General features: G+C 30.7%; 1 protein-coding gene across 1 annotated transcript; it reads right to left on the reverse strand.

The window, feature by feature from the left end:
• Nucleotides 1-17,002: 17,002 nt before the first annotated feature.
• Nucleotides 17,003-19,833, reverse strand: LOC132712821 (uncharacterized). The gene is made up of 6 exons (XM_060695255.1): nucleotides 19,743-19,833; nucleotides 19,023-19,520; nucleotides 18,608-18,729; nucleotides 18,051-18,155; nucleotides 17,697-17,750; nucleotides 17,003-17,428 (listed from the first exon to the last, which is right to left on the reverse strand). Exons 1-6 carry the CDS (start codon nucleotides 19,831-19,833, stop codon nucleotides 17,123-17,125), a joined length of 1,176 nt encoding a protein of 391 aa, XP_060551238.1. The 3' UTR covers nucleotides 17,003-17,122.
• Nucleotides 19,834-23,198: the final 3,365 nt, after the last annotated feature.

Below are 23,198 nucleotides of genomic sequence, written 5' to 3' on the forward strand. Positions count from 1 at the left end.
TCCGGTTTAAAACCGGGGAAGGGGGGTTTTAATTAAAAAAAAAATTTTCTGTCTTTTTTTATATCAATTTTAAAAAAGGGGGAGGGGGTTTTATATTGGGGGTAGGAAAAAAGGGGCGGGCCCCTGTTTTCTATTTATTTTATGGGGAAAAACATTAAAAAAAACTGTCAAAATAAAAAAAAAAATTTAAAAACAGGAAAAAAAAAGCAGGTTTGGGGGGGTTTTAAAAACCCCATTTTTAAGTGAACCCTTTAATTTAACTTTTCTTTTTGGGATTTGGCCCGAATTTTTCCGGAAAAAAATTTTTTAAAAAAATGTTTTTTTCATGTGGAAAATGGGTCCAGGGGTTTTTATTCCCCCCGGGGCCCCCCCTTCCCGGGCAAATTTAAACCCTGCAACCCCGGGGCTTTTAAAAATGTTAAAAAACTTTTTCCCGGTTGGGGTTTTTACGTTTTAATATAGGGGAAATTTTTTTGGTAGCCCCAAACTTGTAGGGGGAAAAAACTTTCCAAATTAAAAAAAAGAAGTTTAAAAACCAAAAATTAAAAGGGGGGCCTTTTTTCATGAATTGGGAGTTTATTTGATTTTTTCAAAAATGTGGGGCAATAAAAAATTGCGGGTTGCCAAAAATTTTAAAATTGGGAAAAAACCCCAAGGGGAAAAAACGGAAAATTTAAAAGATCTAGGGAAAACATTTCATATTTTTAAATTTTTTTTGATATTTTAAAAATTTTTAAAACAGGGCCGGGAAGGGGGGTGATATTGGGGGTAGGGGAAAGGGGGCGAGGCATGTTTTTTTTTATGTATTTTATGTTAAAAACCCTTTTTCCCCAAAAGGTTTAAAAAAAAACAAAATAATCTAAATTTTTAAAAAGGGCCGGGAATTTTTTGAAAAAAGGGGGGATTTTTTTTTTAAAAAAAAAAAAAATTTTTTGGGCAAAAAAAAAAAATCCTTTTCCCCCCGGGGCCTTTATACCCTTTGAAAAATTTTTAAAAATTGGGGGGGCCCTTTTTTTTTTTACAACAGGAAAAGAGGCCTAACCCCGATAAAAAAATTTTTTTACCTTTTTAACGATTCCCAAAAAAATTTTTCCCCCCAAAATTTTAAAAATTTTTTTTAAATTTTAAAAAAATTTTTTCAAGGGGGGCTTGCCCCTTGGGTTTTTTGGGGTTTTTTAAAAATTTTCCAAAAATTTAAAAAAATTCACCCATTTTAAATTTTAATTTAAAAAAAAAAAGTCCAAAAAAACGGCCAAAAAGGGAAAACAAAAAAAATGCTCTTTTTTTTTTTAAACGAAAAAAAAAATTTTTGTTTCCCCTTTAAATTTAAAAAAAAATAATTTCCGGGGAAAAAAAGTAAAAATTTAAAAAAAGTTTTTCCCCAAATTTTTTTCAAAAAAAAAAAACGTTTAAAACCTGTTTTTTTATGTTTTTCATTTTTCCAAATATGTATTTTAAAAGTGAAAAATTTAAAGATTTTTTTTTCATTTCCCCAATTTTTTTAAATTATTTTAGTTTAAAAATCATTTTAAATTGGTGTTAAAAAATATTCCCCTGGTTTTAATTTTTTTCGTAATTGGAAAAACGGAAAAAAAATAAAAAAAAAAATAAAAAAAATTTGCCTTTTTGATTCAAAAAACTTGTTAAAAAGGGGGGGACAAATTTCATTTTTAGGGGAAACCCCCCACCCCCTGATGAAAATGAAAAAAAATATAACAATTGGGAAAAAAAAAAATTTTGTTAAAAAAAAATTTGGGGGGGCCCCTTAATTTTTTTTATTTTAGGTTTTTCTGGAAACCCGGGTTTTTCAAAAAAAAATTATTTTAGGCCCAAGGGGTTTAAAAAGGGTAGGTTTTTCCCAAAAACAAAATTGGGGTGATAAAAAAAACGGGGCCCCTTTTTTGTATTTAAAAAAAATTTGGGCCCTTTTATTTTTTTTTTTTCCCAATCTTCCCCTTTAAACGGTTTTACCGGTTTAAAAGGGGCTCAAAATTTTTTATGGGGCGTTAAAAAAATTAAAGGGTTTTCGCTAAAAGGGGCCACCAAAAAAAAAGCGGGAAAAATTTAAGAGGGGGGGAAAAAACTTTTTCTAAAAAATTTTAAAACGTTAAAAAAAAGGAAAAAGAAAAATATCATCGGTTTTTTAAAAAAGGATGAAAAGGGAAAAAAAAAAAAAATTTTTGTAAATTTGCCCTAATTGCTGGGGTTTTTTTCATTTTCCAAAAAATTTTATGGGTTTTTGTAAGTTTTTTAAAAAGACCCCAAAAAAAAAAATTGGGCAAAAAAAAAACATTTTTTAAAAACCCAAAAATTATCCCCCCTATCCCTAGTTTGTATTATTTATTTTTTTATTTACTGGAAAAGAGGGGCCCCCCCCAATTAATTTTTTTGTTTTAAAAAAACTAATTTTTTATTTTGGATTTTTTTATTATAATCATCCCTGGTTTTATTATTTTTTAATTATTTTTATTTATTATTTTTTTATTATTATTTTTGTGATAATTTTTTTTATTTTTTCTTTTAAAAAATTTGATAAACCTAAAAAATTTTCCCTTTTTGCAATTTTTTTTTAACTAAAATTTTTCCGCGGGGTAATTGTTTTTAAAATTTTCACCCGTTTTTTTATTTCTAATTTTAAAAAAAAAAAACAATTTTTATTTATTTTTCCCTCTAAAATTTTTTTTATACATTTTATTTATAATTTTTCCTTTAAAATCAAAAAATTTAATTATTTTTTTTTTTTGATATTTTTTCGGAAAGGGGACTTATGGATTTTTTTATTTGAAAATTAATTAATTAATTTTAAACCTTGGGTGTTTTTAGGGATACATTAATTTTTAAATTTAAGGATTGCCCAAAGGGTAATAAAGGGTTTAATTTTTAATTTTTCCCCCCTATTTTTTAATTATAGCAAACCCCAATTTTTTGGATTTGTTTTTCAAAAAAAGTAATTTTTTATTTTGGAAAGGGGTGGGGAAAAAAAATTTTTAAAATTTCCAAAACATTCTTTTCAAATTTTATTTTAAAATTTTCCAAAAAATTGGGAAAAAAACCCGGGGGAAAAAAGGGGATTGGGGGGGCAGAGTTTTTCCCAAAAAGATTTTTATAGGGATCTTTAAAAATGAAAAAGGGGTTTAAAAAAAAAAAAAGAAAGGGGGCCGGGGGGCCGGGGAATTTTTTAAAAAGGAGTCGACCAGAGATACCCCGATTTTAAACTGCCGATAAAAAAAAGTCCCGGGGGGAAAGAAAGGGGATCAAATTTAGGGGAATTTTTAAAAAAAAAAACCAAATTTAAGGGAAAAAAAAAAAGGGTTTTCCCTTAAGGGGAAATCAAAAACCCCCCCCAAGGGAAAAAAAGTTTCCCTTTTCAAAAATTTTTTTTTGTTAAAAAGTGTTTACGGGTTTCCTTTTGTTCCAATTTAAAATTAAAAACCCCAAAGTGGGGGGCTAAAAATTTTTTACTCAGGTTTTGGACAAAACCAGGGGGTTTAAAAAACCCGTTTCCAAGGTTTTATGAAGGGGAAAAAATTTTTTTGATGAAAAATTTTATGGGTGATGGGCGATGGAAAAAAAAGAAAAAATTTTTATGATTGGGGTTTAAAGGTTCAACAAGGGCCCAAAAACCCCCAAAAAAAAATCTGGAAAAAATTTTTAAAAATTTTTTCCAAAATTGGGAAAAAATAATTTTTAAATTTTGCGTTGATTTCCAAAAAAAAAATTTTACGCCAAGGGGGAAAACCCCTTTTTTCCCTTTTTCAAAAAAATCTTTCCCTTTTTTTGAAAGAAACCAACAAAAATTTTAAGGGGGGCCCCGGGGACCACAAAAAAAAAAAAAACCCGGGGGGGACCCAAAAAAAGCCCCCCCCAAAATTAAAGTTTTTTCCAAAAGAGGGGCCCTACGAAGGCCAAAAACCCCTTTTTTTTTCTTTTTTTTTTGAAACAAAAAAAAAAAAAAAGGGATCCAAAAAGGGGTGTTTTAAATTGCCCCCCCATTTTCCCCCCATTTTAATTTGGTTTAAAATTTAGACTGCCAAAAAAAAATAAAAAAGAAATTTTCCCATAATGGAAAAAATTTTTAAAATCGGGGAGAAAAAAAATGGGGGTTTCTAATGGGACCAAACCCCAAAAAAATTTTAAAAAATTTTTGGGGAAAACAAAAATTTGTTAAATGGGAAGGGGGATGGTCCCCTGTTAAAAAAAAGGTGTCGTTTGGGAAAAAAACCAAAAACAAAAAATTTTTGGGAAAAAAAAAGACCCCCAAAGACCCCCCCTTTGGGGCACCAAAAAAACCTTTAAATTGGTTTTGACTTTAAAAAAAAAATTTTTTTCCCGGGCCTTTTGCCCTTTTTCCCTTTTAAAAATAAAAAGTTTCCCCCGGCCCCAAGGGAAAAAACCCGGTTCCTTTTTTAATTTTGGTTTATTTTTTTTACCTTTTCCCTTTCAATCTAAATTTATTGGAAACAGGGGGGGGGTGGGATTTATTCGAAAACGACTGCTTTGGTAATGTGGCGATCATATCATCGCATTTGAACACCAAGTATCCTGCCGTAAAAGATTTGGACAGTCACAAATTGAAGCCAGCAAAACATGATGATACACCCGGAAAAGTCTTCTTTGATAATGTTGAGACAATGGAGAAGAACGACAGTAAACAAGTTGAGGTTCAAACTGAAGAACTTGAAGTAATCATTGATGACGATGACGATGATTCGCCATTTGGAATACTGTCTGTCTATTGCAGAAGTGGAAGTCATTCAAGGTAACTGATAAATACTATCTTAAAACAAAACTTTATTCTTAATGAAACACGAAACCTGCTGTATATAATTATTCATTTTTTGATGAAATATTTTTTTACTGAAAACCTTATGACTTATTTTATTTACGTGTAACGTATGCATTATATTCATTTATCATTCGCTTAAAGTCTATGGTAATGTGTTAACAACAATCGCAGATTTCTGACGATTTATTCATTTATTTTTTATTTCAGATAATTCTACAGATAAAGGACAATAGATGAACAGAGATAAAAGAATTCTTTAATATTGCGATTAAAATATTATATTCAAACGTAATTTGCGTTGTTTACTTTATTTTTTAGCCTTAATTAAGTTTATAAATGATGGACATTGTATGCTGTATCTATCATTATTTACAGGGTTTTCAGTTATCAAATTACTAAAATTGAATGATTACAGTTTAAAAGTCTGGCTATGAAAATGAGAAATATTTCCATATCTTTGAAATAATCAGATGATGTGTATCAGAGATATTACATAACGTATTTACTTTGTCAGACGATTAGTTTACAAACTATGGTGCCAAAAAATTAAAAAATGGAAACCAGACATATTGTGCTGTTGATTTAACAGTCTGTTATTTTAAAATATAATATTATGTTATGAAGTTTCAAATATTCATTTGTTATGTAAGTAACGTACACTTTCGAAAAGAAGAACTAGACGAAGGGTGCTCTCTCGCAAAGTATTGGAATCAATGATCCCGAAGGACCAGAAAATATAACAACACTGAAATGAAGTACTGGGCAACTTGTTCAGCTGCCACCTGCTGTTGTGAAGACTAGTATAGAAATCTCGAAGAAGGGTGATCACTCGGAAGCATTAATCACCACGAAATGACATGAATATTGCAGACTCGGTTTGATTGAGTTTGTACATGAGGGATAATGAAAAAGTGCAACATATCCCTCACACCCTTACCACCGGCTTGAGCGGTTCGTATTCTTGCCTCAGGGAGATAACTTCGTTTACAAAAAACATTGGTCGTGCGTACTTTCTCCCCTTTGATTATGTCACGTATTTTTAAACCAATGAACACAATAAATTGTAGTCTTGGGGTGTTTCTTGCTAGTTTTGGGGTGTATTGGGATAATAAGACCGACTTCATATTGTATACGTCATTAGATAATTACAAAACATAAATTTCATACAGATAATAGGAAGTAAATTTTTTGAAGCTGTATTTAAAGCAACATGCCTCCAGATGAGTCAAAATATTTCAATAAAAGCAAACTTGTGAAAAATGTACTAAGATGTAAGGAAAAGTAAATAGTTTCAACATTAAAGTAATATTTTACATATTACGTGTGATTAATGACTGATTTTTCAGTATTTACAACTACCGGTATATTTCTACTACGTTACTAACGCGGTAAAGGCTATTTATACATATTTTGACCACTTTTTGGTAATTTACGTGGTTTTTAAGTGGCATTGATAATGTGTAAATTGCTTCCGTTTGGTTACTTCGTAATATTACACATTCAGATGCATTTTCAAAATTTTCAAAAAACATGAATCTGGAGGCGTGCTGCTTTAACAAAATCATGAATAGTGTTTTATTTAAACGAACATACAGTTGACGATAAGAATTAGACCAATTTGCAATAAACCTAAATAAGAAATGTTTATAAAAAAAGACTTTGATATATAAAACTGAAAAGAGAAATTTAGCCAACATGCATAATCTAGAATTTTCTGGAATTTGATTTTGCGGCCACCTTTGGCGCCATCATGGATATCTCAGCTTCATTTCCGTGTTGAGCCAAATGAATATTCATTCCACTAGTAACAGGCCAGGACATACATTTAGGTATATGGAACTTGCTGTTGGTTGATAGACAAGTTACCTCCTTTAAATATGCTTGTAAGTTATTTTGATGTGTAGCACTAATTAATCGTGACCCTAAATAACCTCACGCTCAACCCACCACCGTCAATTATATAAACGTCAGTTAGTTACTTAAGAGTAATTAAAATCAACAGTAACAACAACAACAACGACAGCAGCAGCAGCAGCAGCAGCAGCAACAACAACAACAATAACAACTTCATTTATTTAGCAATTCAGCATAACAATGCTTTTAGTCACAATATACAAATGATAAAAATAATTGCATTCGAGTGAAAATATTCGGAAAATTGTACATCTCGGAAATTAAAAGTTTCATCCACTTTTCCGCCAAACATCAAAACCGCACTACTTAATACTTTTTATTGCGCAAACTGAATATTTTCTGCTGAGAATGTGTACAACAGTATGTTTTCATTAGCCACTGAAATGTTGGTTATCATAATTTATATTAAATTACATTAATTTCATTTAGTAATGCCTGTGGAAGAATTTAAAGTGGATTGGTCTACAACGAGCACATTTTCAATAAGTATTTAGCATTAGAAATGTGCCATTTGGATACATTCTTGTATTGAAATACAATATTTCTTGAAAAAAAAATTGATATAGTTTTAAGTGATTTATTATGATCATTTATGTGAATTATTGTAATATTCTAATCTAGAACAACTAATTATCTGCTATATATAGATATCATAATGTCATATCAAATCATGTATCTCATACTTACAAATGGTATTCATATATAGGTATCTCGTAACTTGATGTCAAGTATGATGCTAAATACTATCAACATGATTATTTATGGTATCACAAACCTTTCATTATAACCAATTCACCAAAATCTTATAAGACTTAAGTGTTAAGTTGCTGTATAGTTGGTAAGCGTTGGTCTAACTGATTGTATGCTTGTATTTCCGACAACTTGGAGTCTGATAAAGATATCAATCACATAGAATACTAGCTAACACTACTATACGAGATGCATACTGCTCATCATAATCATTTCATTGTTTTGAGAGGGAAACATTTTTTATCATAGATATTATATCCTTGTTGAGAATAAGGTTCATTAACAAGAAAAAAAAATAGGAGTCAACAATTAGTTATCAGGGCAGAACGGAACTTTATCAGGGCAAAACGGAACTTTATCAGGGCAGAACGGAACTTTTATTACAAGTAACAAATACATATTAACCAATTTATTTCTAAAATTATACATGTACAACGAAAAAAACAGTAGTTAAAAGAAAAGAGTAATTTATTTGTACCAGCCGTTAAAAAATTACCACTGTCCATTTGGCATATCAGTTCTAGCTTTACCTGATAAATATAATGAATATCAATTTACTTTGCTAATTTTTCTACCATTTTTAACATAAAAGTCAGGAATATATTATATTGATTAGACAAAACAAGGACAAAAGAGTAAAATTTATAAATAAAATTAAGCAAATGATGATTAAAAATCTGTTTAAAAAAACTTCATAATAGATTATATAAAAATAATAAATGTATATAATAGTAACATATCTAAGATATCAATTAGATGTTTCTTATTTTTTACTATTTGTTTATTTTTGTTTGTTTGTTTTTTTGTTTTTAAAATTATAAATTATGATATTTGTTAAGATAAAAGGTAACTGCTATACACACAAACTAAAACACTATGCACATTAAAGTGCACTTGAGGGACACATTAAAGTGCTCCCCTGGTTCACATGTTATGCAAACCAGTGCAACTCAACTGTAAGTATTTCATTTTCTTGTATTTGAGTGACGCTGATCGGAAATGTTTAGAAATAATTTCGGACAATTGGCTAGCCTTTGACAGCATACTTCTGTATATATTCAAAATGGAATTGCAGAAGGACGTCAAATTCGTCTGCTTCGTGAACTTTAAGGCCTTCACAAGGTAAATTTCCGAGAGTGCAAAAGCCGATAATTCTCTATCTGAAACGTGTCCCTCCAAATTTATATTGCTTAATATGTATTTCGGTGAAGCGGATTGGAAATGTTCAGGAAAAGTTCACCTCGAAAATTGGACTTTTCGTTCATTCTTTTCGGCAATTCACAATCCGCAATACTAAATATTTAAGTGGAGGTTTTTTTTTCTTTTTGCCGAAAATGTTTAACTAAATTAAATTATCTCCTTGTTTATTTCTGCGAAGCAGATCGGAACTATTTAGAAAAAAATGTTCCCCTCAAGTTGTGGACAATGGCGATAGAATAATTCTAATTTATATATCTCCATTTCGTGTAGTCCCCTGATATTTTAAAGTAATAAAATGAGATTGATTTCATGATATAATTATCTTTTTAAGCAAATTCGTACCCCAAATAGAGTAATAACGTTTCCCATAGCTGAACGACTTGTTCTTCAATTTACTTTTATGTACACGTTCAAAAATATGTTCATAGAGGATATTGAATGAGTGTTAGTTTAATACTGAATTTATTGCACCAGTTGAATAATACAAAATTATCTTTTGAGAGCTCAATAAATTCAGTAATGAACTTTATATACGAATTTGATATTCTATTTATCACATGCCCAAAATAAAGAGTGTTTATAAAGAGTGTTTAAATTGAAAAAGAATCACTTTTCAATGGCGCGCCTATAGGGTAACGCTAACATATAGCGCGTCTTAACGCTATGTTTTTATAACACAAAATGACGTCACGTCAAAATATGTGCACGGCCGTGCAATACCAACGAAGTCGCAAAAACAGGACGGGTTTGTGAGAAACGTCGTTATTTTTCACGATTCATATACATGTGTAGTGTTGTTGCTTCTAGTTACAATTATTGCATAATAACCAAATCAGCGACTAGTCTTTACTTTTATTACAGACACTGGGATCATGTTAATGTCAGCGTATGACTGACATCAAGAGAACCCTAAACTGTAATTATTTCTCTAAGATTTATCTTGCTCAGCATCATGTGACTTTACAGAAGTTTTTGTAATATAATGATCATATCTAAAATGATTTATTATTATTATCTTTTGGTCCATACTTAGAAATATTTTCAAAGCGTGAAGGTCAAAAACAACAATAAATCATTTCTAGTTACAATTATTGTATATTCTAACACGACCCGCATTTTTCCCTATTGAACATAGAAGAACCGAAAGTGTGTGTTATTATGCTATAAAATCACTGTTTGACGTTCTATATTTAGACATGTGACGTAATCATTATACACGTGACGTAATCACTAAAAATGTGACGCGATGACAATAAGTACGGAAACAAATCGTTCGGATGCGCATCATTATATCACTCGGGCTACGCCCTCGTGATATAATTCCCCGCATCCGAACTCCAAACAGTGATGTTATTGAGCAATAAAATCACAGTTTGGGATATATTATTTCTTAAATAACCCAATCAGTGACTATAGTGTCTTTAGTTTTATTCCGTACACTTGGACCATATTTTGGTTTATTATCACTGATGTTATTGTAAACAACTCATTACTTTCCTAATATAGGTCTAAAAGCTTATTTTATAGTTTATTCAATAGTTCTGTCCGTCAGAAAATAATGAATAGGAAACCTTCTTAATAAGTGTCTTATACTTTAAGCCGGCTCTATGTCTGGGGGATTGTCTTTCTTATTGTATTTTTTGTGCTAAGGTACATTGATTTGACGGATTGCCTTTATCCTATTAATGATAATTTATACTTTTTTTGTTTCCTTCTTTTAGACAAATCTGGCACTTAACTTAGAGACTTAGTAAAGTGTTGCGTTCTATTTTATGATCAATGCATTTAAATATAAGATCATATATTGACGGCAACAAAATCATATCGTATATTTTTTCAAAAAAAAAAAAAATAAAAAAAAAAAAAAGTTGATTACACAACCCATAATTTTAATCAAGATAAACCAAACACACATACACACACCAACATAGTGCGTTTGCGACCAGCATGGATCCAGACCAGCCTGGTATCCGCGCAGTCTGATTATGATGTTGTTCGCTTACAAACCCTATATTACAAGTAGAGAAACTGATAGCGAAAAGCATGGATCCTGATCAGACTGCGCGGATGCACAGACTGGTCTGGATCCATGCTGGTCGCAAACGCACTATGTAGGTTTTGTCATGGCGCGGCTCATAAATCTTTGTCTTCTACAAAAGTGGTATTAATAATGCCACTGGGTTCAAAATGGACCCAGTTTATATACGCTATATGGAATAATACATTGCAGTCTTCTTGTGTGAAATATTTTTAAGTTTTCTTGTGTCAAACTTACATAATCGTCATGTGGCATTTTCTGACGGACATTTTCAAAATATCTCTAGAAATTATGCAGGTTGGGTCAAACCACATCTAATGTGACCTAATAACTTACTTCTGCATGGCAGATTTCCAAACATTTTAACAATGTTTATCATGTGAGTGATCCAGGGTCATCACGGCACTCTTGTCAATACCATGCACAGACTATATGTTCAACTTTCCGGTGGCCTTGTACGTTCAATATAGGGAAATCTTGTAGCAAATACTTCACTTAAATAAGAAGTGAAGCACTAATGACTATACAGTGAATGCAGCTTATATGATATCAAGTGTGATAATCAACTTGCGGGTTGCAACTTTTAATTGAAACAAGAATACGACTTATACAGTACTGTACTAATACGCACAATCTGTATAAAGCATGGCCGTTTGATTTTATTTTTCCCAATCTCTTAAGCGGTCTCACGGAGAGGAAAGCTATCTAAATTATTAAGCATAAAAAAGGAAAGATATATCATCGCTTTAAATGGATGAAGGTAAAAATTATTTAATATTCGCCCTAATTGCTGGCTATTCATTTAATATTCATGTTTTTGTAATTAAAATGACAATAAAATTGACAGAAAAAGCATTTTTATAACTAAAAGGCTTATCATAGCCTGGGATTCAGGCGTTGATATTTTTTGCTTATTTATAACATACGCGCTATTTCATACTCGATCGTCATGGATAACGCACAGCATCTCTGGTTTTGATAGTATGTCGATTTGCCGAACAGAAGCACATAAAAAAATCGACAGACTGGAACCCAGGCTAGGCTTATCACTATAATAGTAGTATTATTTGTTTATATTTACTGACAGAGAGCCTCCCAATTATGGTTGTAACATTTATATATGCACTTTTCTATTATAATCATCATCATTATTTATTAATTATTATTATTATTATTATTATTATTATTATTGTGTGATAATTCCAGATTTTTTCTTTTAAATTAGATAAACCTAAACTTCTTGTGCAATTTCTTTAACTAAAATATCGCGATAATTGTCTACTTACACAGTATTTATGCTATTTGAAAAAATGACATCATTTATACAGTCTACTTATTTTATACATTTTATGATAATTTTACTTGACATCTAACTTTGAATTATCTTTTCATTGATATTTACGAGTACTTATGATTATTTATTTGAATGAATTAATTAATGACCTGATGTGTAGCATACATTATTATAATTTAAGGATTGCAAGGGTAATAAAGATGTTAATGTTATATTCCGCTATTATAATTATAGCTAACAATATGATTTGTATTTCAACATTAATATTATTTGAAGATGAGAAAAGATTTTAATATACAAGCATTGTTTCATTATATTTAAGGTACAAACATGAACACAGAAATAGAGATAGAGTCAGAGTTGTCCAACAAATTCACTAGCATTCTTGATATGAGAAGGATTAAAAGAGAAAAGAAGAAGACGAGGCGAATATTGAATGGAGTCGACCAGAGATGCCAGATAAATCTGCGATAGAAAATCGGATGAACAACATCATTGAGAATTTAAAAAAGCAGTTTAAGGAAGAAAAGTTGGCTAGAAGACAAGCTCCCAAGATCAGCAATGCATACAAATCTTTTTGTAATAGTGTTGACGCTTTCCTTCGTCATCAAGAAATGTCGAAAGTCAGCGTAAAATTCTCAGTGGACACACCAGCTCAAACCAGTCCAGTTCATGAAGAAAGTCTTGATGATAATGATGATGATGATGATGATGATGCTACTGATGATGATGCTGCTGCTGATGATGATGGCCAACAAGCGAAACACAAAGAATATGAAATTTTAATTTCCCAGATGCAATCTAATGTTATTTTGCGTGATTCCAAAACCATTCACTGCAGCGAAATTTCATCCTTTTCAACATCTCACCTTTCTGGTGAGCCAACATTCAAGAAGCTGATAACACAAACAAAAGCAGACGACATAAAGCCCATGCAAAGCTTACTCCAAAAGAGACATACGAGCAATGCGTATTTCCTTTCTTTGAAACAAAAGAAGTTGATCAATAGCTGTTTACTACCATATTTACTTGCACCATCTCCATTTATTGGTTTAAATAGAAAGCAAATATACAAAGAGTTCTATGAAGTGAAATTCAAATCGGCAGAACTGTCTGTTCTAATGAGCCAACCAAAATATAAATTTGGCGATCACAATAGTAAACGGGAGCATGTCCCTGTTAACAGGTGTCGTGAAACCACACAAAAGTCCGTGACAAAAAGACCAATGACACTGGACACCAAAAACTCCAAGGCTTCTGACTTTAAACGAATATTCAGCCTCGCCTTGCGTTACAATAAAGTTCCATGCACAAGACCACTGTCTATATTTGGTTTATATTTTACTCCTATACTCTATTTTGGAAGAGAAGTTGTAATGCCATGGGTACCTCTGACAGCTACGACCACAGATATGGACATGATAACAATATCATCGTATTTGAACACAAAACATCCTGACGTAAAAGATTTGGACAGTTATAAATTAAAGCCAGTCAAACACGTTGATTTATTCGAAAACGACTGCTTTTGTAATGTGGCGATCACATCATCGCATTTGAACACCAAGTATCCTGCTGTAAAAGATTTGGACAGTCACAAATTGAAGCCAGCAAAACATGATGATACACCCGAAAAAGTCTTCTTTGATAATGTTGAGACAATGGAGAAGAACGACAGTAAACAAGTTGAGGTTCAAACTGAAGAACTTGAAGTAATCATTGATGACGATGACGATGATTCGCCATTTGGTATACTGTCTGTCTATTGCAGAAGTGGAATTCATTCAAGGTAACTAATCAATACTATTTTAAAACAAAACTTTATTTTTAATGAAACACGAAACCTGCAGTATATAATTATTCATTTTTTGATGAAACATTTTTTTACTGAAAACCTTATGACTTATTTTATTTACGTGTAACGTATGTATTATATTCATTTATCATTCGCTTAAAGTCCATGGTAATGTGTAAACAACAATCGCAGATTTCTTACGATTTATCAATATATTTTTTTATTTCAGATAATTCTACAGATAAAGGACAATAGATGAACAGAGATAAAAGAATTTTGGAATTAAACTATTTAACATTGCGATTAAAATATTATATTCAAACGTAATTTGCGTTGTTTACTTTATTTTTTAGCCTTAATTAAGTTCATAAATGATGGACATTGTATGCTGTGTCTATCAATATTTACAGGGTTTTCAGTTACCAAAATACTAAAATTAAATTATTACAGTGTAAAATCTGGCTATGAAAATGAGAAATATTTCAATATCTTTGAAATAATCAGATGATATGCATCAGAGATATTACATAACATATTTACTTTGTCAGACGAATAGTATGCAAACTATGGTGCCAAAAATGCCAAATGGAAACCAGGCATATTGTGCTGTTGATTCAACAGTCTTTTATTTTAAAATATTATATTCTGTTATATGAAGTCTCAAGAATTCATATTGTTATGTAAGTAACGTACAATTTCGAAAAAAAAACAACTAAATAAAGGTACTCCCTCAAAAAGTGTTGGAATCAATGATCCCAAAGGACCAGAAAATATAACAAATCTGAAATGAAGTTGAACTTTTACAGCTGCCACACGACACTCGACACCTGCTGTTGTGAAGACTATTATAGAAATCTCGAGGAAGGGTGATCACTCGCAAGCATTAATCACACCAAAATAATATGAACATTGCAGACTCGGCCGGTTTGATTGAGTTTGTACATGAGGAATACAGAAAAATAAAATTGCAACATATCCCTCACACCCCTACCACCGGCTTGAGCGGCTCTTATTCTTGCCTCAGGGAGATAACTCCGTTTACAAAAACCATTGGTCGTGCGTAATTTCTCCCCTTAGATTATGTCATTCAAGAATTCACGTATTTTCAAACCCATGAACACAATATACAGTTGGTGATAAGAATTAGACCAATTTGCAATAAACCTAAATATGAAATGTTTATAAAAAAAGACTTTGATATACAGAAACTGAAAAGAGAACTTTAGCCAACATGCATATTCTAGAATATTTAGGGATTTGATTTTGCGCCACCTTTGACGCCATCATGGATATCTCAGCTTTATTTTAATGTTGAGCCAAATGAATATTCATTCCAGTAATTACAGGCCAGGTATATGAAACTTACTGTTGGTTGATAGATATGGTAAACATTCATGCACGTGTTTGAAATAATAACATTTAATTGCTTCTTGATTAACGAATACCATTTTTATCTATTTTCATTAAATGAAAACATTAATTTTTTGTCAAATTAACTGACAAGAAGAAAAAAAATCTTTGGGATTGGAAGATTTTAAAATGCTTTCTGTTGGTCGTAGGACCGTATGTTTGGACCGGACGGGTCATATTTTGGGACAGGTCTAAACATACGGTCCACCCTGGTACGGTCCGCCAGCCCTTCAGTAATTCTCTGTGTTAACTATACACTTTTTATTACGTAAACTGAAAATTTTGCTGCTGAGAATGTGTAAACCAGTATGTTTTCATTAGCCACTGAAATGTTGGTTCTCATAATTTATATTAAATTACATTTATTTTATAATGCCTGTGAAAGAATTTGAAGTGGGTTGGTCTACAACGAGCACAGTTTTTCCTTAAGCATTTAGAATACTTATAAAAACAATAGAAATGTGCCATTTGGATACATTCTTGTATTGCTATTAATTTTTTCTTGAAAAAATGTTCATATAATTTTAAGTGATTTAGTATGATTATTTATGTGAATTTATTCTATTCTAGAACAACTAATTATCTGCTATATATAGATTCCATAATGTCATATCAGATCATGTATCTCATACTTACAAACGGTATCCATATATAGGTCAAGTATGATGCTAAATACTAACAACATGATTATTTATGGTATCACAGGCCTTTCATTATTACAGGTATCACAGGCCTTTTCATTAATATTACCAATTCACTACACTCTTAAAAGACTTGTGTGTTAAGTTACTGTATAGTTGGTAAGTGTTTGTGTAAATTAAATGCTTGTATTTTAACTTGGAGTATGACAAAGTTATTTATAACATAAAATACTAACTAACACAATTATACGAGATGCATACTGTTCATCACAATCAGTTCATGGTTTTGAGAGGGAAATAGTTTTATTATAATAGGTCTTGCATATCCTTGTCAATTTCAGTTTGAGCATAAGATTGATATACTCGTACAAAGAAATTTAAAAATTAGGAGACAACAATTAATTATCAGAAAACAATTAATTATCAGAAGAGAGCAGAACTTTTATTGCAAGTAACAAATAAATATCAGCCAAGTCATTTCTAAAATTATATAAAGAAAACACAAATATTAAAAAGAAAAGAGTACATGGTTCATTCTATAATGTTTGCCATTTTCAGAGTACAGAACTAAAATAAAATAAAGTAATATTTTGTCATCAAATCCTTTTGAAATTGAAAGTTAAACTTTTCAGTGACCTTTTTATATATATGTCCGTTCATAAACATTATTAGTTTTAAATTACATAGCTTTAACATTAACTAGTTGGTTGACCTTGTCATTACCAAAACATTTTTTAAAACCGATTTGTGTAGAAATATTTAGATATAAATGCCGAACAATAAGGATCATATTTAAAACAACTACATTAAGTATTACAATAATCACTTTCTTTATTCATAACCCATATAGTTACATATTTACAACAAGGTTTTCATGTTGTGTCATTACCGCAACTTTAAACAGTTAGATAATTAGTTTGTATTTACAAATTTCGCTACTATGGACTTAAAATTAAATCCTTAAGTTCCCTGATACTTAAGAGTTAAATAGCTTAGTTTTCTGAAGACATCTTTGACTAATTTGTGAAAAATAACCAAAAACAATGATGTTGTGGAAGTGACCCCCAAATGACAAAAATATGGCATCAGAAATAAAGAAATAAAATCAATGAGGAAACTAAATATTTGATTTGTATATATGTTTAAAATGTAAAAACAATATAACTACTTTAAAACTCACTATGTTTTATTAACTTATTAAATCATGAACAAAATAATTCATCAATTTTTAAACGTTATAAACGGTCATTCACACATCAACTTTCTTTTAGTTTTAGTTTCCAGAAATCTTGACTTATAAGTTCATTTTAAGCACAATTGCATCCCAGACTCTTTTGTCTATCGCACGGTGTCTACTTGTAACAAGTTTTGGTTCGCCCTCCAGCATAGTAACCATCTTGTTGTGGCCATACCAAATAACATCAGGAACCATTGGCCAGAAAAAACGATTGGTGCCAATCCGGTGCATAGCAGACACCTCCAAACTTGTATCATCAACATCCAGTATCTTTCCAGGATATGGGCAACTGTCATAACTGACAACACAATATCTGTCAACTAGCGACTCATCAAATGATGCTGGCAGTTGAAGTATGTTCTCCTGTTTAAATACATTTATAAGAAATTAAATATGTTAGAATTTTTTACTTTATCATCAAAGTGAAATGCCATGCATATTCAAATTGAAGTAGCAAATTTTTAATCAGAATAAAATTGTATGGTAAAAAGTATTTCTTTCTATTTTAGATCCAGTACAGTACGGCGATGTTTTTATTTTTCATTTAAATTTTCTATTTTAACGTAATCTTTAAACAATGAACAAGTTTAACTATGTTTTAAATTATTATTTGAAAGAATATGACTCATACCTGTACCGGTGAATTATCTTCATTGTTCTGTGGATGCGCTGTATTATCAGGGTTCTTAAATTATAAATATTGTCAATTAGTATATATATATATATATAAAGCAAATGTGACTCCATCATTATGATTAATTATTTATTGTTTGTAATGTCATTGAATTAAATTTACATTAAACTTAGAAGAGATGTTTTTATGTCTTCAAAAAAAAAAGACCAAAATAGCACCATAAAATGTTGTTTTTTTTCTCGTTTTTTTTAAATGCAATGCTCTAAATTATGCCGTAAAAAATGTTGAGCATGTCTATTGACCAATTATTAAAATTAAATTGATATGACATTCAAATAAATTCCATTTTACCTGGAGACAGAATGTTGTTGTTACTGGGTCAAAACAAGTACAATTATCCTGACAGAAACAACTCAGTGGTCTTGATGCTATACAACCAGTATCTTTAATGACAACCTGTATAAAACATCATTGGTTATCAACAAGAAGACAAATGGAAATTGTTGTAATGTCCGTTTATTAATGAACAATAATTAATAGAAATTAAATCAAGTGCGTTCATACAATGAAGTAAGAATAAAACACGACTAGTGTTCAGCACAAGATATAAATTTATTCTGTAAACCCTTAACATGTGATCTTAGATATTAACTAGAAAATACTGATCATGCACAAACAAGCATTATACGTACAAAGGTCAGTTCAAGTTCATCATGTGTGATGAAACTACAGAAGTTATCTTTAAAAGTTATTTCTTGTAATTTATTATCATAAACATTCGTAAAATTTTGTAAATAAAGATACTTTTGACACTTTCGGATTTTTTGTTTATTTGTATTTTTAACATATTTCAGGTCATATTACATGTATCATTCAAAAATTCATAAAAAATGCCATTCTTAAAGTACCTGGTGGATTTTCATTGTATCTCGAACAGAAATAATAGTAGAAGGAATCTTGCGCTCTATATTTGTTATGTCTTCATCTTTTACTTCAAAAGCCGAAACACTTGTTTTCAACATCAACAGTCCTGAAAATGTAAAGTTTCATGTGTATTACTAATGATGATAAATCGCTAGTACATGTAATTGACAAAAAAAAGGAATTTAATGTGGACATTATCTAAAAAATACGACGTTCTTTTGATTTTTTTTCTTCTTTATGTTTCTTTTTATACATATAAAAAAACTGTTACTGAATAAAAAAAAATTATAGTCTTATATTCTTACTAGTATTTTTTACTTTGCATAATAATGAATGTCAATTATAATATGCAGTGCATATTGTTATATATAAATGTCATTTGTTCTCAAGTTAATTTACCTTCAATAAGATCGGCAGAGCATGTGATGTCTCGTCTATAGGTATTTACCAGAGTATCAGCCGCTCTTTTAACTACCGCTCCTATCCCATCAGGAGCACCCTTTCCGTGCCCTGCCTCCATGAAGTTCCACGAACCACCTTCAGGGATATAAAGTTCTTTTGGTTTTGTTGAAAATAGATAGAAATTTGCTCTACAGCGATATTGCGTAGTTGGTCCATCTGATATGACATGTAGTTTATTGATCAAAGGATACTTCTCTTTGATAAACTTAATTGGCGGTTCTAAGTGAGCCCAAATGGCAGCTGGACCATGGCTAAGATTGTCAGATATTGTGACAAATGGAAGTGTTGTATTATGCACATATGCAACGCCTGTGTGTATCGAAATTTGCTTCTTAGAAGCCCCGAAATGGACACTTTGAATTTCTTCTTGATATTTACACTGATAGTTTTCAGAGAAATCTACATGTAAAATAAGTTCATTTCCTTTGCATGTCTCTTTAAGTTTTTTTCAGCATGATAAATTGATGGTTGATATTAAATTGGTGTCTTGCTAGCCTTTCTATGTCCACTTGGAGGTCATCAACAAGTTGTTGTCAGTGTCCCAGATTCATTTTCTTTAAGTGTAACATTAAGCTTTGAAAAGTACAGTTTCTCCATTACTGCATTTTTCTTTTTCTATTCTTCTTGACTTCCATATTTTCCAGTTCACTATTTTACCTGGGTTTATACCGTCACTTCCGATGGCAGATTTAATATGTAGATCTTTGCATCGAGAACATTCTCTGTACATACAAGCTTTGTTTTTCATATCGCATGTTATATCTTGGATAAGTTTTTGCAAGATCTTTATGCTGTAGTACATTTTCACTGTACAGCTTGTTTACTTTAAGTGTCGGATTTTCATGCACTTTGCACAAACAGGTTTGACGGTCTTTTTCAGATGCTTGAATGATCCAAAAAGGCTTCATTTTCGCAAATAGACTGTAGCTTATTTTAGATTTACTTTCAAAAATGAATTTTTGATGCAAATTTTTCAAGGAATCATTCAGAAGTCGAATTTGTTTTTTTTATTTTCTGTCTCGTTTTTGTACATCGTTTCCCAGCTTTAATCCTTGTGTTGTCATCCCTTTCAAAGAAGGCAGTAATCTTTGTTTTCAGAGCACATTTAATTCGGCGGTATGGTTTTTCTCTCTGTCGTATCCTTGTTTCTGTTATTCCAGTTTCCTTTGCAGCATATGAACCTATCTTATATTTCTTCAGCACCGTTTCTCTGAATATCAGTTTTTTTTACAATGCGCTTCTCTTGTGTATTTGTACCTGAATATCTCTGCTTCATGTTTCTTACAAGAAGAAAATAAAGAGATAATGCACGTTTAGTCGTCTGCTTCTGTTTCATAAACATGTTCTACCTTTTGTTCAATTTCATCCTTGTTTGATTTGATTAATCTGAAATAGCGTTTCTTATATTTGTTCTTCAGCCTTCGTTCCTTATTAAGCATTATTCGAAGTTTAAATTGATCCTGTAAGCTTTTGATCTGTTACGGTTCTTCTTTTTTCGCCCACTCAACCTGTTGCGTTCATGAATTCTATTTGGCTGTTCTGGGAAGAAATGATCTGGTGATGTTGGTGGCGTAATTGTTTCCCCATGGCTTTTTTTATCCGTTTATCTTTTTCACGTTTTGACCTTTGATTTTCCTTCCAGTGACGTCTCTGTTTTCGTTGGGTCTCTGTCTGACATCTCATTGATAGGTTTTATTTCACATGTTTTTTTTCTCTTTTGATATCTTTCTCTCTCCCGTTGTTTGTAGAGTTCGTGCTTTGTGGGATCCTCCTTCTGTCTTTTTCGCCACAATGCTGATCTTTCTTTGCTTGTGAGAGGCATTCCTGTAACTGTTTCCAAAATAAATGTCGCTGTTCTTTCTTTTACTTCTAATGTATCTCTGAGTTCAATGATACTGTCATGAACAGAATCTGAGACCTCCAGCCTACTGACTTCAAGAAGATATTTTTCTGTCTTTGCAAATAAAATTGTCGAGATTATTGATAAGTTCTTTTACATGAATGATGCTTTGGTCTATATCTGAAATGAAAGATTGTTCAATATTTTAATATGTCATCACCGAAACGGGACTTAGTATATATCTTTTCACTATTTGTTGCTAAACAAATCCAAAAAGAAGTGTTTAGTTCACAACAAGATAACTGTTCATTTCGTGAATTTTGAAATAAGATTTAATCAACCTTCACATCTACAAAATATCGATCTGTTATAAAGATCTACAAAGGTTATATGTTATAATATTAGTTTCCTTTTAATGTAGCTCAAGATATTTTAATTGAAAGACAAGTGAATTTACAGATTTTTTAAGGTAATGTTTCTTTAAAATATTTGTTTTCTTTAAAAAGTCTCGAAAATTCATTCAAAAGAAAACAAATGTCATTACCGAAACAATAACGTCATTACCGCAATATTTTGTCCGTTTCGGAAATGACAGTTTCGGTAATGACATTATCCTATAAAATGATAAAAAGCGTCTATATGATCAGCATATATGTTATGTTAAATTAGTACCAAGGCATCATTTAAGTATATGTTATGTTTTTGTCTCTGACAAATTAGATTTTACACAAAAAAATAATTTCAGAATTTGCATTCGGAAATGACTATGCAAAAACATATGGCCAAATAAAGTAAACTTACCCGCAGCGTTGTGTAGTTCTTCCATTTGTTGGAGAGAAATGGCCGCGTTTAAAATTTCGCGCCGTACACAACTTTTAATGACGTAATCAACTGTTTATGTTATATTGTTTATTACTCGGATTTCAGTATTATACGGGGAAGTTTCGGAAATGACATAGAACTTGGTGACAAAATTTCAAGTAAAATTTTGATTTTGCTGACTGATATAATGTTTAATAAATAAATTGTAATTAATGTACTATAATTTAATTTAATGTTATGAATATGTTTTTATGAATGTAAAAGAATATTTGAAAATAAATTAATTACATATAATTATCTCCGCCTCGGGTGACAATTGTATAAATGATAACAGGCAATGCAAAATTCATGATTTTTTTTTTTTAATAAATGAAGTGACATTTTTCTTAATCAGGAAATTAAAAAAAATATGTATGATTTATATCATATATGTAATTTTCTTAATTTATTTCAAATAAATGACTGAAATCTGACATTTTCATGTGGGTGACAAGAATTTGGCAAACATTATAGAATGAACCACATCAACTTATTTGTATCATCGGTTAAAAAAAACTACTGTCCATTTGGCATTTCAGTTCTAACGTAATCTGATAATTATAATGAAAATCAATTTACTTTTGCTATTTTTTCTACCATTTTTAACATAAAAATCAGAGTTATATTATATTGATTGGAAAAAATAGGACAAAATAGTAAAATTTATCAATAAAATTAAGCAAATGATAATTTAAAACATGTTCTTTAGAATAGAATATGTTGAAATAATAAATAATTATAGTAACATATCCGAGATATCAATTCTGTTTCTTATTTTTTATTATTCGGCTTTTGTTTTTGAAAATTACAAATTATTATATTTGTTAAGATAAAAGGAAAATGCTGTGCACAAAAACTAAAACACTGTGCACATTAAAGTGCACTTTAGGGACACATTGAAGTGCATCACTGGTTCATATGTTATGCAAACCAGTGCACTTTGTATACTCAACTGTAATTATTTTCTTTTTTTTTTTTTTTGAGTGAAGCTGATCGGAAATATTTAGAAATAATTTCGAACAATTGTCTGGCCTTTGATAGCATACTAACGTATATCTTCAACTGGAATTACATAAGGACGTCAAATTTGTCTACTGCGTAAACTTTGAGGCCTTCACGAGGTATATTTCCGAATGTCCAAATTAGCCGATAATTTTCTGTCTGAAATGTGTACAACCAAATTTATTTGTTAATTTGTTTCATATGTATTCCGGTGAAGTGGATTAGAAATGTTCAGGAAAAGTTCACCTCGAAAATTGGAATTTTCGATCATTCTTTTCGACAATGCACACCATACACTACTAAATGTTCTACTGATGTTTTTTTTTTTTTGCCGAAAATGTTTAACTAAATTATATTATCTTCTTTTTTGTATTGCAGCGAAGCAGATCGGAACAAATTAGAAAAAATGT

The sequence above is a fragment of the Ruditapes philippinarum genome, unplaced genomic scaffold (genome assembly GCF_026571515.1).
Source record: "Ruditapes philippinarum isolate M1 unplaced genomic scaffold, ASM2657151v2 ctg4539_1_1_1_1, whole genome shotgun sequence".
Taxonomy (NCBI): domain Eukaryota; kingdom Metazoa; phylum Mollusca; class Bivalvia; order Venerida; family Veneridae; genus Ruditapes; species Ruditapes philippinarum.

What these genes read in the sequence shown, in the direction of transcription:
- LOC132712821 (XM_060695255.1), bottom strand. Translation starts at nt 19,833, where the DNA reads ATGAAAAACAAAGCTTGTATGTACAGAGAATGTTCTCGATGCAAAGAT. An exon ending in AAGTGACGGTATAAACCCAG is followed by an intron (nt 19,521 to 19,742) that starts GTAAAATAGTGA and finishes AAAAACTTAAAG; the next exon opens with AGACATGCAAAGGAAATGAA. An exon ending in AAGATAATTCACCGGTACAG is followed by an intron (nt 17,429 to 17,696) that starts GTATGAGTCATA and finishes GTATTTAAACAG; the next exon opens with GAGAACATACTTCAACTGCC.